The 15,789-nt window shown below is 38.7% G+C and overlaps 1 protein-coding gene across 1 annotated transcript in view; it reads right to left on the bottom strand.

The window, feature by feature from the left end:
- The window catches only part of B3glct (beta 3-glucosyltransferase), a 110,187-nt gene that overhangs the window by 61,096 nt on the left and 33,302 nt on the right, over nucleotides 1-15,789 (bottom strand). The window contains exons 5-6 of the mRNA XM_013027267.1: nucleotides 4,085-4,161; nucleotides 3,243-3,354 (exon numbers count right to left, since the gene is read on the bottom strand). Of these exons, the coding sequence (XP_012882721.1) occupies nucleotides 3,243-3,354; nucleotides 4,085-4,161 (189 nt within the window). The remainder of the gene's footprint in view (nucleotides 1-3,242; nucleotides 3,355-4,084; nucleotides 4,162-15,789) is intronic.

Here is a 15,789-nt window from a genome sequence, read left to right as displayed (position 1 = left end):
AGGGCAATGGACAGTGTGACAGCTATCGACATAACTTTATGTGCAGATTCAAAGTGTTATTCTTGATACTCTGCCTAGAAACAGCCAATACCAGAGAGAAGAATGTCCAGTAGTGATCAAAGCAAAGGACCTCAGCTTAAGATGGAAATTTCTATTGCTTTTTTAAAAAATCAATCTTATAGCACTTTATCAAATTAGTAAACCTCCACCATCATAAAAACACTCGATTTGCCATACCAATGGGAGGGCACCTGCCTAACCAAAATAGTTTATAGAAAGAGATCTTCTTACTAATATTTCACTGTTAAAACTTCTTGTTCCAAACATAATGTTATGTAAAACTTGTTCTATTTTATCTCCTAATTGCAGTGTTCAGCTACTGCAGCACCTGAAATTTTTTCAGCATTTTTGTGGAGGATTATAAACTGTTGTAAGAAAAAAATTAACATAGAATCTATGGAAAGAGCCACTCAACCCCAATACTGTAAAAGAAAAATAAACCCTGGGTACAGCATTGTGTGCATAATCCCAGTTACACAGGAGACACTGGTAGGAGGATCGGAGTCAAAAGCCTGTCCCAGGTCTTATCCCCTATCTGAAAAATAACTAAAGTAAAAAAAAAGGGGGGCTAAGGGTGTGACTCAAGTGACAATATACTTGTCTAGCAAGCAAGAAACTGAGTTCAAAACCCACTATTACAAACAAAAAAGAAAATCTATCAACCACTTTTCCAAATATAAACGTATTAACAGCATACTGTAGAGCTGGACATGTGGCTCATGCCTAGATATCAAGAGGCTGAGACTTGGAGGATAGTAGTTCAGCCCTGCCAAAAAAAAAAAAAGAGCCTCAAACTCTGCCTCCAAAACAATCAGCAAAAAAGCAAAATTGGCTGAGAGCACAAGGCACTGAGTTAAAACCCTGGAACCAAAAATATAAACTAAAAAACAAACAAAACACATAAAACTGTGAAACAAAAAAGGAAGACTTAAATTTCTTAGATTTAATATCTGTTTCTTTAATAAAGATGAAATTCATACATTTAAAATATTTAACTACTTAAATTTAACCTTAAGGAAAAATATCAAAGTCAAACAATATGCTGGATGCTCCAGTATATTATACAATTATTGTTTTAATGTGGCTTATTTGCGTCAATACCAAAGCCAGGTTCACTTTATGCATTTTTCCTAAAATTTCGAATGGTACAGGGACAAAATATAGAGTGGTCTGAGCTCACTTCAACATTATGGAATTGTTATTCCTTACCACTAGTTTCAAAAGACATGAAGCACCCTCTTCCCCATGGGAAAATTCAGAAAAGTGGGGAAATGTCTCACTTTACCTCTGTTCTGAACTTGCTTTTCATGAACTTACTTTGAACCATTACATTTATCATTCCAATTCTCATTAAAAAGCACAGTGAGTCACCATTCCCTGTACAGAAGTAGAGCCAGGGATAATAGAAGAATAATCTCCAGGTGAAAGGAACACTAGAGGAAGGTTGAAACTCCTACATCCTACAAAATATCTGGGAGTTTTTCTCAAGTCAAAAGCAAACATAAAAGCCTAACAAATGGTTTACATAAAATATAGCAATGAAGTACACAGATACTGGTTGACATCCTCTCAAAAGACAGGATGAGACAGACTCATAATTCTCTTCTTTGAAGACATTATTTTTCTTCACCTAATGACCTTCTCATCCAATTATAACTTCAGCTTCTCAGAAATCAAAAGCACAAAGAGAAATCATAATGGATCCTTCCAGCATTTCAAGATTATCAAAACCAGTGGTTTTCATTACAGTAACAGAGTAGCCCATATTGAAGAAACCAATCTTACAACCACTGCTGTCCAACTTTTTCAGCTACATCAACAAACCAAGCAGGTGCCTGGAGCTTGGATTGCCTTTCCCAGACCCTGCATGTCTGGAATGGGTGTCTGGATGGCGCAGGTTTCTAGTGGTATCAGAGAGGGCATGGTTCTACTTATCTCAATTGGATCTCATAAGTGATTAGGAATCATATAAGTAATCAGAAATGTACTAATGATCAGTTTATAGCCTTGGCTTCTTTAAAAGACTGAAATGGTCTGATTTCCTTTTGACTTAAATCTCCTATGCAGCCCTCTGCACCTACTAAGCCTTTGAATACAGCATAACCAAAAAGCTGACATTTTAGGCTTTTCAGTCATTCACATGTTCATTGACCATCCCCTAAGCATTACATATTCTGCTCAAGGATAGAGATACAGAAACCAACAATGCTCTGGTTACTGAAAGCAATGGTGAATTTCACAAAGTCCCTCTAGAGCAAAACTTCTCCCTTCTCCCTTCCAATCCTATTCACAGTGTTCCCTCTACCTTCTAACCTCCTCCCCTCCTTCTAGGCTAACTACTGCTCTCTGGTAGGACTTAGATTAAGTTCCATTACCTCTGCTTCCCAAAATAAATTCCATAGACCTGTTACAGGCACCTAAGAGCAATTCATTCCTTTTATAGAAGAAGTCATGGATAACTATAACTGATTCATTTTAGTCTGCTGTATCCCACTCTTCAATGCCAGTCACATGGTCAGGATCCCTGACAGTTTCATTTTAGCCTCTGCCATCTACAATGTCCAACAAGCCATCAGTACTCAAAAAAAATTTCTATACAAAATAATATGGGTACTTACTGATGATGAAAAATAACCAATCTATGTTTAGTTCTAGAGCAAATCATTTCTGAACTATAGGAATAGTCTGTTAGCTCTCTGAACTCCCTAACACATATAAGCACAGTTTTTCCCTTAAAATGGCTTATTATATGGCACACCCTCTGGAAGCTATAAACCTCACAGAGAATTTTATACAACGGAGCTTCCAGATACCCAACTATTATTTCAATCAATTTGTGTGTGTGTGTGTGTGTGTGTGTGTGTGTGTGTGTGCGTGCGCACACACGAACGCACTAGTCCTGGGGCCTGGACACTGTCCTTTAGCTTTTTTGCTCAGGTTCCTGCTCTACCACTTGAACCAAAACTCCACCTCAGCCTTATTTTGTGGTTAAATGGAGATAAGAATCTCATGGACTTTCCTACCTGAGCTGGCTTCAAGCTGCTGTCTTCAAATCTCACCTAGCCATTCATTTTAATTTTAAATTAAGTGCTCTTATTAGACTCAACCACCTCTTAATCAAAATTAATTTTTTTGAAGTTCTGTCTCCGAAGTATAAATATTGGTGTTGAAGGTGTACTCACCTTAGATGAGTCATATTTCCTGAGTATTTCTAAGAGCTTTGGAATTTTGATCCTTGTCTCTTCTTCACAGAAGAAAATCCATGATGAATTTCTGGTATATGCTACAGAAAAACTGAAAAACAGAAGTTACAATAATCATCTCTATAAAACCAGCTTATAATAAGATTTAACACTGATACATAGGAAACATGAAATGCAAATGCAAAGGACAAGACAGCCAAATTGTTCTCCCTCTATAGTTTTCTTCAGTGTACTGCAATTCAACTTATAGGAAAACTAGATATTAGTGGTCCACTAATCAGAACTCTTTACATAATTCCTTCCATAACACCACCTATTTAGAAGTCATAATTTCAAATATCAACTTGAAGCTTTTCAACTTTTAAGAAAGAAACACAGCCAGGTGCTAGTGACTCACTCTTGTAATACCAGATACTCAGGAGCCTGAAATCTGAGATTGTGGGTCAAAGCCAGCCCAGGCAGAAAAAGTTTGTGAGACTCTTATCTCCAGTGAATCACCAGAAAACCAGAAGTAGTGCTGTGGCTCAAATGGTTAGAGTATTAGCCTTGAGCAGAAAAAGCTCAGGGACAGCGCCCAAGCCCTAAGTTTAAGCCCTATGACTGACAAGAAAAAAAAAAAGAAAGAATGAAACACAAATGAAAATAAATCTAATACATGATTAAGAACCAATCTCAAAACAATCTGGTTAATGTAATAATAATAAAAAGTGAAATTGCTTTCTGAGGAAAAATACACCATCTTAATAAGAAAATTAGGGAGCACAAAAGTGTTGAGGAGGATTATGTGAATTTTATACACATTTTGAGTAAAATGCACGCACTGTGGTAACAATGGAAGGATGGTCCAAGCACCTTCCTGCTTTGTCAGCTGGTGGATAAGGACTACTCTGGGGAGTTCCTGAAAATACAAGATCAAAGAGATAATGAGAATACACCTGGCCTCTCCAAAAACAAAATGATAAAAAAGCCACAAATAAAACATAATAAAATAAAAACTCCAACTACATGTAGAGACTTGACATATCTACACACCATTTTTCCCCTCTACCTCTGCCTCTCTCTGTCTTTCTCTCTCTTGTCTGCTTTAGAAGCTACTGCAAGTGAAGTCTCTCTGCTAAATCCATACAGCCTTTCTCCACAAATCCAAGCCAGCCCCTATAAACCCAAGACCTACAACAAGGGTCTTCAGTGATACTAGGCGCTAACAGGAAAGTCACAGATTTTTTTTTTTAAATAACTGGAAGGGAAGAGCCCAGAAGAAGTTTGGCAAGAATAACTCATAAGCTCAAAACTAGGTACAATCTATATATAATGTATATAAAAACATGTTAATTAAAACACTTTGACTAATCAAGAAGACAGACTATCTAATCTATCTCATGCAAAAAAAACACTTGTTGAAAGTTCTCTAAAAATATATGGTGCACACCTTTATAATCACAGTACTAGGGAAGTAAGGCAGAGGCAGGAAGATCATAAATAAGAGACCATCCTGAGCTACACAGTGTATCCCTGTCCCTGTCACAAAAAAAAAAGAAAATATCTGAGTATCTTTGTGTGTGTGTGTGTGTGTATGTGTGTGTGTGTTAGTAAAAGGGCTTGAACTCAAGACCTTGGACATTGTCTCATAGCTTTTCTTTCAAGGCTAGTGCTCTACTATTTGAACCATTCTTCTACTACTAGCTTTTGGCGGTTAATTGGAGTTAATATCCTCATGAAGCTGGGAACTGGTGGTCATGCCTATAATCCTAGCTGAGGCTGAGATCTGGGCATCACAATTCGAAGCTAGCCCAGGCAAGAAAGTCTGTGAGATTCTTATCTCCAATTAACCACCAGAAAACTGGAAGTAGTGCTGTGGCTCAAAGTGGTAGAGCACTAGCCTTAAGTGAGAAAGCTTAGGGACAGCACCTGAATTCAAACCCCAGGATCAACAGCAACAACAACAACAACAGCAAAAAGTCCCATGGACTTTCCTGCCTAGGCTGGCTTCTACTGTGATCCTTAGGTCTCAACACCTTGAGTAACTACAATTATAGTAGTAGGCCACCAGTGCTGGGCTCTACGAACATCTTTAGAAGTGTTTTACCATTGAAACAACATACCAAGTCCAAATATTAGAAATAAGATCCTTAATGACTCAGGCAGTAAAAGAAGTAACAATGAAATTTAAGCTATGTATAAATACAGTACAATTATTGCTATACAGATATACACAGAGAGATTAATGTTTTGAAATTAAGAGTGTTAGCTCTGAAGTAAAGCAATTCTTACTACATTTCAACTGACTGAAAAGCCAAAACTCAGAATTTCAAGTCTGATGTATGTGAACCTACTCCCACACCAAACATTATATTACATATTTTATGCTAGTTATAAAACTATATTCCTGGTTACTGTCATTACAGACCAAAGAATTTAAGAACAAGTGTCTATATATCTGAAATGACAGAATGCTGATATGAATTCCCCACTGGTCTTTAAGTACATATATATTTATTAGTTGAGAACGGTTTTTAATATAAACCTTTGTGTTGACTATCAAATAAATCTCATGTCTTCTGTAGTATTTATTTCAACTTCCATGCACAAATATAAAATGTAAAACCAGAGGCTAAAGGTTAAATCAGACAAACACTGTGGCATGTTAAAAAAAATAAAGCCTAACGGCTGAATTAGCAGTTACCCAAGATTAAAGGATATAAATAATTCAGGCTTTCCTTCTGTTGCTTCTGAATTATGCAGTAATTTTCATTGTCTTTTAAAAATTGCAATATACAGCTATACTCACATATATATTCATGAATGATTGTGTAAGAGCAAAGAGTCATTTGTAAAGAAACTAATGACATTACTATTTGCATAAAACTGAAATTACAGGTGAATGCTAATGTGAACTATACAAAAAAGAAATATAACAAATACTTCTAAAATGTTACATGAAAATAAGTACTAATTAGTTACAAAGTAGCAATTAAAATTAAGATTAAAACTTTATAACAATAAAAATGTTTTTATGTTAAGTGAGAAAACAGAACTGATCCAACAATAGAAAAAATTCCTAAGTGAAGAGAGACTAAGGGAACCAGCAAATGGAAATACCGGTGTCCAGATGACAGAATGATGGGCTGTCTGATTTTAAAATTCCTTGCATCATTAAAATACATTTAAACTTTTTAAAGAATTGAAAGAAAATAAAGACACCTCTAAAATTTACTTGCAAACAAGTACTGCAGGCCAAGGTACATGATATGTACAATACTAACAGATACTAAAGTATCTGGCTGCCTTTACTTCAAGGGCTTTCTGGACAGAGACTAGAAAACAGGCTTAAAAACAATAAAACTACCAGGCTTCTGTGGCTCATGTCCATGGCTCATGCCTATAACCCTAGCTACTTAGGAGGCTGAGATCTGAAGATCATGGTTCAAAGCCAGCCAGGACAGAAAAGTCCTTGAGACTTATCTCAGCAAAAAGCCAGAAATAGAGCTCTGGCTCAAGTAGTTGAATGCTAGCCTTGATAGAAAAAAAAAGTCACTGGGTAGACCATTAAGAAGAGTTTTCAAATTAATACTTAAGGGGAAAGTAAGAAGAAATAGCAATACTACCAAAGCTGCTTGGAATAAAAGCCTGTAAAGGGATTTCTTCATGCAGCTGTCACCCAAATGACACCTAATCCCCAGGTCATGGCACTATTTCAAATCTAAATGGCAATGTGAAATTCTGTCCACAATGAGATAATGCCACAACATAGGCAAGTGTAAAGGAACTAAAAACACAAATGCTGAAATGTGAGTAAGGCAGAGGAAATGTCCATCCTTTGCTTCTCTGAATCAGTCTACTTTTATTTACACCATCAGCATTTGCTGGTATCGTACTCACTTTAAAAAAAGAGAAAGCCTAAATTCCCACAGAGACAGTGTCAGCACTTCCTATGAATGCATTTGTTACTAAGGTACATGTACACAGTGAAAGTAGCTAGAAATTACTGAAAGCAAACAAATGTAAAAAAACAACAATCTAATTCATTAGTAGGTTCTTACACATATTGATCATTTCCAATTTGGAAAAAGGGGTTCGATTCCAATGTCACAGCTGAGTAATCTCAAAGTATTTTGCAAACAAAAAAAAGCCCATGATTTTTTATTACTATTTTTTAAGTAGCTGTACAAAGTTTCAATTCAACACGTCAGTTTGTAAGTACAATGCCACTTGATCAATGTCAGACTTTCCATGATTGTTGATATACAGGAGGAACTAGGAAAAAATATAACTAGAAATATTAATAGCATGAATGAAGTTAACATTTAAATATGGAGTAAAATAAGTGAATATTTAAAATACTGTAAGTAATTATTTGGCAGATTTGTTTTGAACCAATTTTCCTGTTTCTGTTAGAAGAGAATTTAATGGCTTAAGTCCACCTGGCTGGTCTCTCCTTTTGTCAGCAGACTTTCCTAGTACTTGTTACCTGCCTTTACCTAAATTTAAGCCTAGAAAAATCACGATGAATGTGTCGCCTTGTGATTCAGAGCAAGTGTTAAATGAGAAAGAGCCAATACATTTCGTTAAGGACTAGGCAAAGATTCTAAATGACTGAAGTTCATTTCAAGACTGTTTCCAACTCAACTGCAATTCCAAATCCCAACTATTCTATAGTTGTTAGACACTGAACTGAGTTTTAAGGCAATAAATAAATCACAAAGAAAATTAACACGTTTATTGCTATAATTTCTTCCATAACAGGAATGTACATCTTATGAAGATAAAAGAGAAATATGATGTATTGTTTGGAACATATAAGAGACAGATTTACTAGTCTTTACAACACAGTATTCATTTATAGACCAGCAGATTATAAGTGATGTCATTACAATATACTTTTCAGGAATCTGAGTCAACATTTAAAAATATATGTATGTGTGTATGTTTTTATATATGCTTTTCCAAATACTTGTCTTACTTCTTTCCCAAAAAGAAAAAATATTAGTTCATTATACATCTTATTTTACAAACTATTTACTTCAATATGTATTACTCAGTATACTTTATAGTACAGATAAATTAGTTTAGCTCATCATTCCCTCACTCACAAAAGCAATAAATCATTGGTGTTTAAGGAGACAAAACACTGCCATTTGAACGCCAGCTCTATTTTCTTTGCAACATGTGACCTTGAGCAAGTTCTCTGACCTAGCCATAGCCCTGTTACCATGTTCTCTAATGACATATCAACAGTTCTGGGGTCAAGGGAAATAATACATGCCAAGAACTTGACATATGGCAGATACATGCCAGCTATTCACATTGTTGTTGTTTCTACAATATTTTGGAGGAAATGCTACGTGCCAAACATGAATCTAGGAGCACAGTAAAAACTAGGGAGCTGGGCACTGAGGGCTCCCATCTATAATCCTAGCTACTTAGGAAGCTGAGATCTGCAGACCATGTTTTGAAGCCAGCCAGAGCAGAAAAGTCCATGACACTATTATCTCCAATTAACCATCAAAAAGCCAGAAGTAGAGGTATGGCTCAAGAGGCAGAGTACCATTCTTGAGCAGAAGCCAAGAAAGAGTGTGAGTCCCTGAGTTCAAGTCCCAGTGTCAGCACATGTACACGTGCCCACGTGCGCACGCGCACGCATGCACACACGCACACGCACGCACACACACACACACACACACAAATGCAGGCAGAGATCTGTCTTCTTGGGTTTCACTTTCTAATGAAGGAAGCAATAAGCAAATAAATCCACAAGAGAATGTCAGGAATAAATGTTACTACAACATAAAGCTAGGTAAAAGACATCATGAATAGGTCACTGTTTACTAGGGAACCTGGAGCTCCTCTCACATAGTTGCCCAAGCTGATGTGCTGCTTGGGAGATTCCAGTCTTTACTGCACAGCAAAGATAAAGGGCTTTGGAGCCCATTAGAGCTGAAATAAAAGCCCAGCTGCACCATTCATCATGTTGTGAGCCTGGACAAGTCACTTCTCTACTCCAGGGCTGGGAAGGTGGCACAGTGGCAGAAAAAGTCAGAAGTGGCACTGTGATTCAAGTGGTGAAGCACTAGCCTTGAGCTGAAGAGCTGAGGGACAGTGCCCAGACCCAGAGTTCAGGCTCCACAACCAACAAAAAAAAAATTCTCTACTCTATTTTCTCCTCAACAACAGTGAGAAGAGTACTATTAACAAACTCAGAGGAAGTGGCGCTGTAGCTCAAGTGGTAGAGCGCTCGCCTTGAGCTGAAGAGCTGAAGGACAGCGCCCAGGCACAGAGTTCAAGCCCCATGACCGAAAAAAAAACAAAAAACTAACAAGCTCAGAGTTAAACATGTTAGAACACAACAGAGCACAGTGCACAACAGGAGTAAAGAATAAAATAATGTGAATGATACATACTGACTAAATGCCAGCTATGATCATGCCAATTTTCAACACTGTCTCTACTCCAAATCCTGGCCTCATACATGATATTCCACTGATCTCTCACTCCATCCTTCCAAGCACAAGCTAAGCTTGGAGTAGTTAATCCTGCTTTCTTTCATTTGTACATAATGTTCACTGAAACCCACGATGTTTAGCCTGCAACCATAAGAGCCAAGCAAACATTAATGTTTCAAGGCTCAGCTCAAACATCATAAACCTCTAATGCCCTTTCAAAGACATTTGAAACACAGGCCAGGTATCCTTGGCCTGTGTTTTCATGGAGCAAACTTTGAATGGATTCATGCAGCAATTCAACAGGTGATTCCATCACCTGGTCCCTGGGCTGGGAAGGTGGCTCAGTGGTAGAGCTTGCCTTGCATGCATGAGGCCCTGGGTTCGCTTCCTCAGCACCACAAAAGCCAAAAAAAAAGCCGGAAGTGGGGCTGTGGCTCAAGTGGTAGAGCACTAGCCTTGAGCTGAAGAGCTGAGGGACAGCGCCCAGGCCCAGAGTTCAGGCCCCACAAATGGGCCTTCTTGGTGAACTCAACACAGATCCAACACCTGGCACAGAACAGGGCACAGCTGACAATCACCTGTGGCTTGCAGAGGCAAAACCAGCTGGACATCACACCACAAGCCCCATCACATCCTCTGCATGGCTGCATGTACTGACTCTTAATTGAGCCCTAGTCGTAAGACACTGACACTGATGTCACTTTCAGAGGACAGAGTCCTAAAGCATCCAGGTGTTTGGGTCTATGGCTCCAGATTTAAAACCCTATGCAACAACAACTAACTGCCCATGGCTGGATCACAGGCCATCCTCACCCCCACTCAGGAAGACAGAATGCCTCCTGCCTGCCCCTAGTGATAGAGCTCTAGATCACCCACACTCCTAACAAGGCAGGCACCTCGAGCATAGGGAAGGGGCAAACGCTGGTGGGCATTTGTCCACCACTCAGCCTCAAAACAGAGTATTTCATTATTGTTGATTACCCCTTACCCTAGTGTCAGTGTTCTATTTCCTGTCTCACTTGGGATACATGAATACCAGTCTAAAAGACTTTTCTAAGAAAGCTAGTTGTACGAAGTGGAGATGTGACTCAAGTAGTAGAGCACTAGCTTTGAGCAAAAAAAGCCAAGTAAGAGCACAAGACCCTGAGTAGAAACCCCAGAACTGGAGCAAAAGGAAGAAAGGAAAAGGAAGGGAAAAGAGGTAAAGGAAAGGAGGTAAAGGGGAGAGAGAAGAGGAGAGAGGAGGAAAGGGGGGAGGAAGGGAGGGAAGGAGACAGGGGAGGAGGGGAAGGGAGGAGAGAGGGGAGGGAAAAGGAAGGGAGGGGAGGACAGGGAAGGGGAGGGAAAAGGAGGGAAGGGGTGGGGAGGGGAGAGGAATTATACACATAGAAGCAACAATGTTATTTAAGTGAAAGAATATGTACAAAGAATTCCATTTTTCTCCTGGGGCATGTTGCCTAGGATCTTGGACAAAGTAAATATCTGATAGATATTCATTAAATGAATGAGTAAATAACTTCTTTTTCAACATCAATGTAATAAAGTCTCCAGCTTAATTAAAAAAACACACACACACAATTCATGCCTAACAATTTCTACCTGAAAGACAAGACTGTTAGTAAATAATTAAGCATCTTATTTGCATTCATCTCAAAAGGTAACTTTAGTGATAACATCAAAAAGCTAAGGGAATAAATCACATTTGTGATTCTCCAAGCTAACTTTTAATGAAGTATCCCACACCATCTCCTCATCAATACAACAAATTTCTAAAACTAGACAGCACAAGGCCATCCTGAGCCTTCTTCACACTAATCTAAAATCAGCTTTGCCAATTTTCCCAGCTTATTTTATGAAGATGAGGGTTTTTTTTAAATCTAATGAGCCAAGGCCTGACTAACTTGTCTCCTGAAAATAGTGGTTTGCAGAACTTTCTGCGAATAAGCAAGAAGAATAATTTACTGGTAAGGTTGAGTGTCTGCCAAGTTTTAAATAAGGCTTGAAGTCTCCCTACAATAGAAGACAACAAAATTAGAAGTGTCTGTTCTTTTCATGGCTTTAGACTCAGGAGTGGGGACACAGGAGGATTTTGAGCAGCTAGATCGGCTCCATTTTGCCTACAGTAGAAGAAATCATCTAACATCAGTTTCCTCCATAACACAAAAATTTTAAGTGTCCTTCACTTTTGTTTTGGTTTGTTTTTCTGTATTGGATGACTGTCTTAAAACAAACAGAACACTAAGCCAAGTACCAGTGGCTCACAATAGTAATCCTACCTAGCTAATCAAGAGGCTGAGATCTGAGGCACAGGATTCAAAACCAGCCTGGGCAGAATAGCCTGGGAGACTCCAATTATCCAACTAATTCTCTCCAATCAAACACCAAATAGCTGGAAGTAGAGTTGTGACTCAAGAATAGCAGCTTTGGGGAGAAAAAGTCAAGCACGAATGCAAGGCCTTGAATTCAAATCCTAGCATCAGCACCAAAATTAAAAACAAAAACAAAATCTAACTTACCCATGCTTCTGCTCTTAGTCCCAGCTTCATTTTAAACTCTGTCCTCTGCCCACCTCAAGTCCTCCTTCTACACTGGCTTATCTCCCTGTCCCCACCCAAAGTGACTCTCAGCAGAGTAAGACCTCTGCCTTGTGCTAAAGTAAATGTCACATATTAGTAGTCTGCCAATAGTGACATGGACCCTTGCTTACTAGAAACTACTTTAAAAAATAAATTATGGGGCTGGGAAGGTGGCTCAGTGGTGGAGCGCTTGCCTTGCATGCATGAGGCCCTGGGTTCAATTCCTCAGCACCACATAAGCAGAAAAAGAGAAAAACTGGAAGTGGTGCTCAAGTGGTAGAGTGCTAGTCTTGAGCTGAAGAGCTGAGAGACAGCGCCCAGGCCCAGAGTTCAGGCCCCATGACTGGACCCAAAAAAAAATCAATTATGCTATTTTATCTTCTCCTTCATTTTTTTCAATTTAATTGAGAAATTCCTGTGGAGAACAGTAATGTTCTCTGGTGTTCATACACATCAAAAGCTGCAGTAAATGTCCTTGGAAACTGGACCCTGAGTCCATAAGGAAAAGAAAAAGATTTTCAGATGATAATGTTTCTTTCTATCCCAATATTTTTCAAGATAGCCCCAAGACTCATTCCCCTAGAGACAGAGTTGTTTGCTCTCTTGTTTCAGGAATTTTTTTTTTAAAAAAAAGAATTTTCACACAAACATCTTCTCAAGAAGGTATTTAGTTAAATAAAACTAAAAGTCAAATTGTAATGGGCACACAGATGCTGTATGCATCACAGGCTTTTAAAAATGAAATGAACTCAAATGCCTGGTGTATTAGCAGAGCACTGCGCAAAGCCGCCTTCTGGGTTTTCCTTTTTGTTTGTGTACCTCTTTAAACAGTCACTCTTTATGAGCCCACATTACCTTTCCATCTGCCACAGGGAAGAAAATACAAATCCTCAGGCAAACAAATTTTGTATTCATCTATCAACAGACTTGCATGTAGAAAGCTTGTGTTCATCATGCAGCCCTCCTTTTCCTCTATTCTAATCTGACAGGATTGCTAGTTCACTACCGACTCACACTTTCTGGCACAGATGGCTGCCTCCATGCATTTGTCTCTGCTAGGCATCCGCAAAGTAGACCTTCTTGGCAACTCGTGACTTCATGTTCCAGAATTACACAGGTTCTAAACATACATCCTCCAGCTAAACTGTTTCCTCTCTTCCCTAACAGGTTTCACAGTCTTCCCTTAGCTGCTCTGGTGTCACAGGTACAATCAGCAAGATATGAATTCATATTTTTTTACAAAGTAGATAGCTTTTGAATTTGAAATGGGTATCCTGATTCTCAAGATCCCTATATATGGACAAAAGTGCCTAATATAAGCCAGATGGCGGTGGCTCATGTCTTTTATCTTACCTACTAAGGAGGCTCAGATCTGAGGATCACAGTTCAAAACCAGCCTGGGCTGGAAAAGTCCATGAGACACTGATCTCCAATTAACCAGCAAAACACCATAAGCTGAGGTGCAGCTTAAGTGATAGAGTGTCAGTCTTGAGTGGAAAAAAGCTAAGCAAGAACAGAAGACCTCAAATTCAAGTCCTAGTACTGGTAACAAAAATATGCCTAATATAACTACACAAGCCAGACTAATATTAGATCCATAGATACTTGACTAACTTTATTCTATACTTGTATTTTCAACCTAAACAGTTATCTGGTAGTCACCATCTGTCTCAGAAGTAACTCAGCAAACTACGATGTCCTTTCTTAATTCCTTTCTATCCCATTTGTACCAGAGCATTCTAGACCAGTACTGTGCACACAGAAGAATACTTGGTAAAGTCTGCTAATTGAATGATTAGTAAAAAAGATGCAACTATAAACCAGTATGACTATAAATTGCATTATAAGCCTTAAAACTAGAAATGACAAAATGACAACTTACAATGACCCAGAATGTTCTAGAAACAAGGAAGCCAGTTTCACTCCTCTGGCAACAACTCCAAGTAAGGATTTAATCTCTCCTAGAGAGTTGCTTTATGCTCCTGTGTTTTATTCAATTGTAATTATGAAAAATGTTTGTGTGCTTAATAACACCACATTTAAGCACCTAGAGGTGAACCAGGCTCTGGTAATGACTTGCCAAAGCAGAGAATAGCTAGAAACAGATGCATAATCACAGAACCCATTAAACGTTTGCATCTTTGTGGTTGTTTATTGTGAAAATACTGTACAGAGGGGTTACAATCACATGGGCAAGATAATGGCAAACTCTATAGTCGAGTGCAATCTGACAGGGGTAATGAATAAGTAAACAGCAGCTCTCAACATCTGGTACTGTGGGAGGAATGGGTATGTTGAGCTATTAGATAAATATTCCAATGATAATGATTAACTTCTGATTCTTCCCTCACCAAGCAGCTTTTGTGAATGCTCAGAAGGGGAAAAATATAACCAAACTTCAACCTGAAGGCTTCCTTCTCCAGGTCTCAAGTGACAGGAAGGCCAAAGATACTGCAACCACTGAAGATAAAATGCACACTGCTCCTCCTTGGCCCTGAACCCCTACTTGGAGAACTCATATGTCCTCTACCATGTTGGGGAACCCTAACAGCTTCTGCTGCTCTTCCTCAATCTAAGCTTCCATGGTGAACTGGGCCGACCACTTTCCCAAGAGTAGGTCAATTTCTTGAAACAAGTCCCAGTTAGATTTCAACTAAGAGGTCACCCTGCCTCTCCTTCCTCTCTCCTCTCCTCTTCCCTTTTTCTCCTCTCCTCTTCCCCCTCCCCTCCACTGCCTCTGTCCATCACCCACACTGCTTGGGACATTCACATAACTGATCTTCATTCTCAAACCTCATGGAGTTCCAGGGCAGAGTGTTCATCACTGCCCCAACCCTCAAGAACTGTCTACAGACCCAATGGAAGCTGTCAACAACTGGCAGATCTCTAAAGTGTTATATTCATGGAATAACCCAAATTGGAATTTTATATATATACATATATATACATATATATATATACATATAAGATAAAAGGTCTATAAAGAGGAAAACGGGAGAAAAAAATGTACTCAGTACCTTACTTATGTAACTGTAGCCCCTCTATACATTACCTCTATACTAAGATTTAAAAAAAGAGAAAAATGAGCCAGTATCAAATACAGTTGCAAATTATAAAAATCTTGCTGACCATTCCAACTGGCAGGAGACTTGTTCATCTAAATAGAGACTACCTAAGGCAAGCAGACAACTGAGTCTTTGTCAGGACATTAAATCCAAGAGCTAATAGTATCCACAGCTACTTCGGTTCTCACAGCTGACTTCCATCTGAACAAAGAATAACAAGAATACTGTTTTATAATTAGGAGGTCCTCTTATCACTTTAGCCTAGATTCTATTTACCATCACAGAAATTAAATGCTGCAGAGAGGTGGGGGGGGGGGGAAGGAGGGGCAGGAAGGAGTGCTGCTACTTAATGACATCACCTAATTACATCTTTTAATGTAAAAACAATACTGCCACCTAGTGGCAGTTTAAGTCCCCTAATTCAACAGGTCGTCTGAGTTGTAAA

Source organism: Dipodomys ordii, unplaced genomic scaffold, assembly GCF_000151885.1.
Source record: "Dipodomys ordii isolate 6190 unplaced genomic scaffold, Dord_2.0 Scaffold102, whole genome shotgun sequence".
Taxonomy (NCBI): domain Eukaryota; kingdom Metazoa; phylum Chordata; class Mammalia; order Rodentia; family Heteromyidae; genus Dipodomys; species Dipodomys ordii.
Note: the sequence above shows the minus strand (reverse complement) of the source record. Positions and strands in the feature narration are given on the sequence as shown.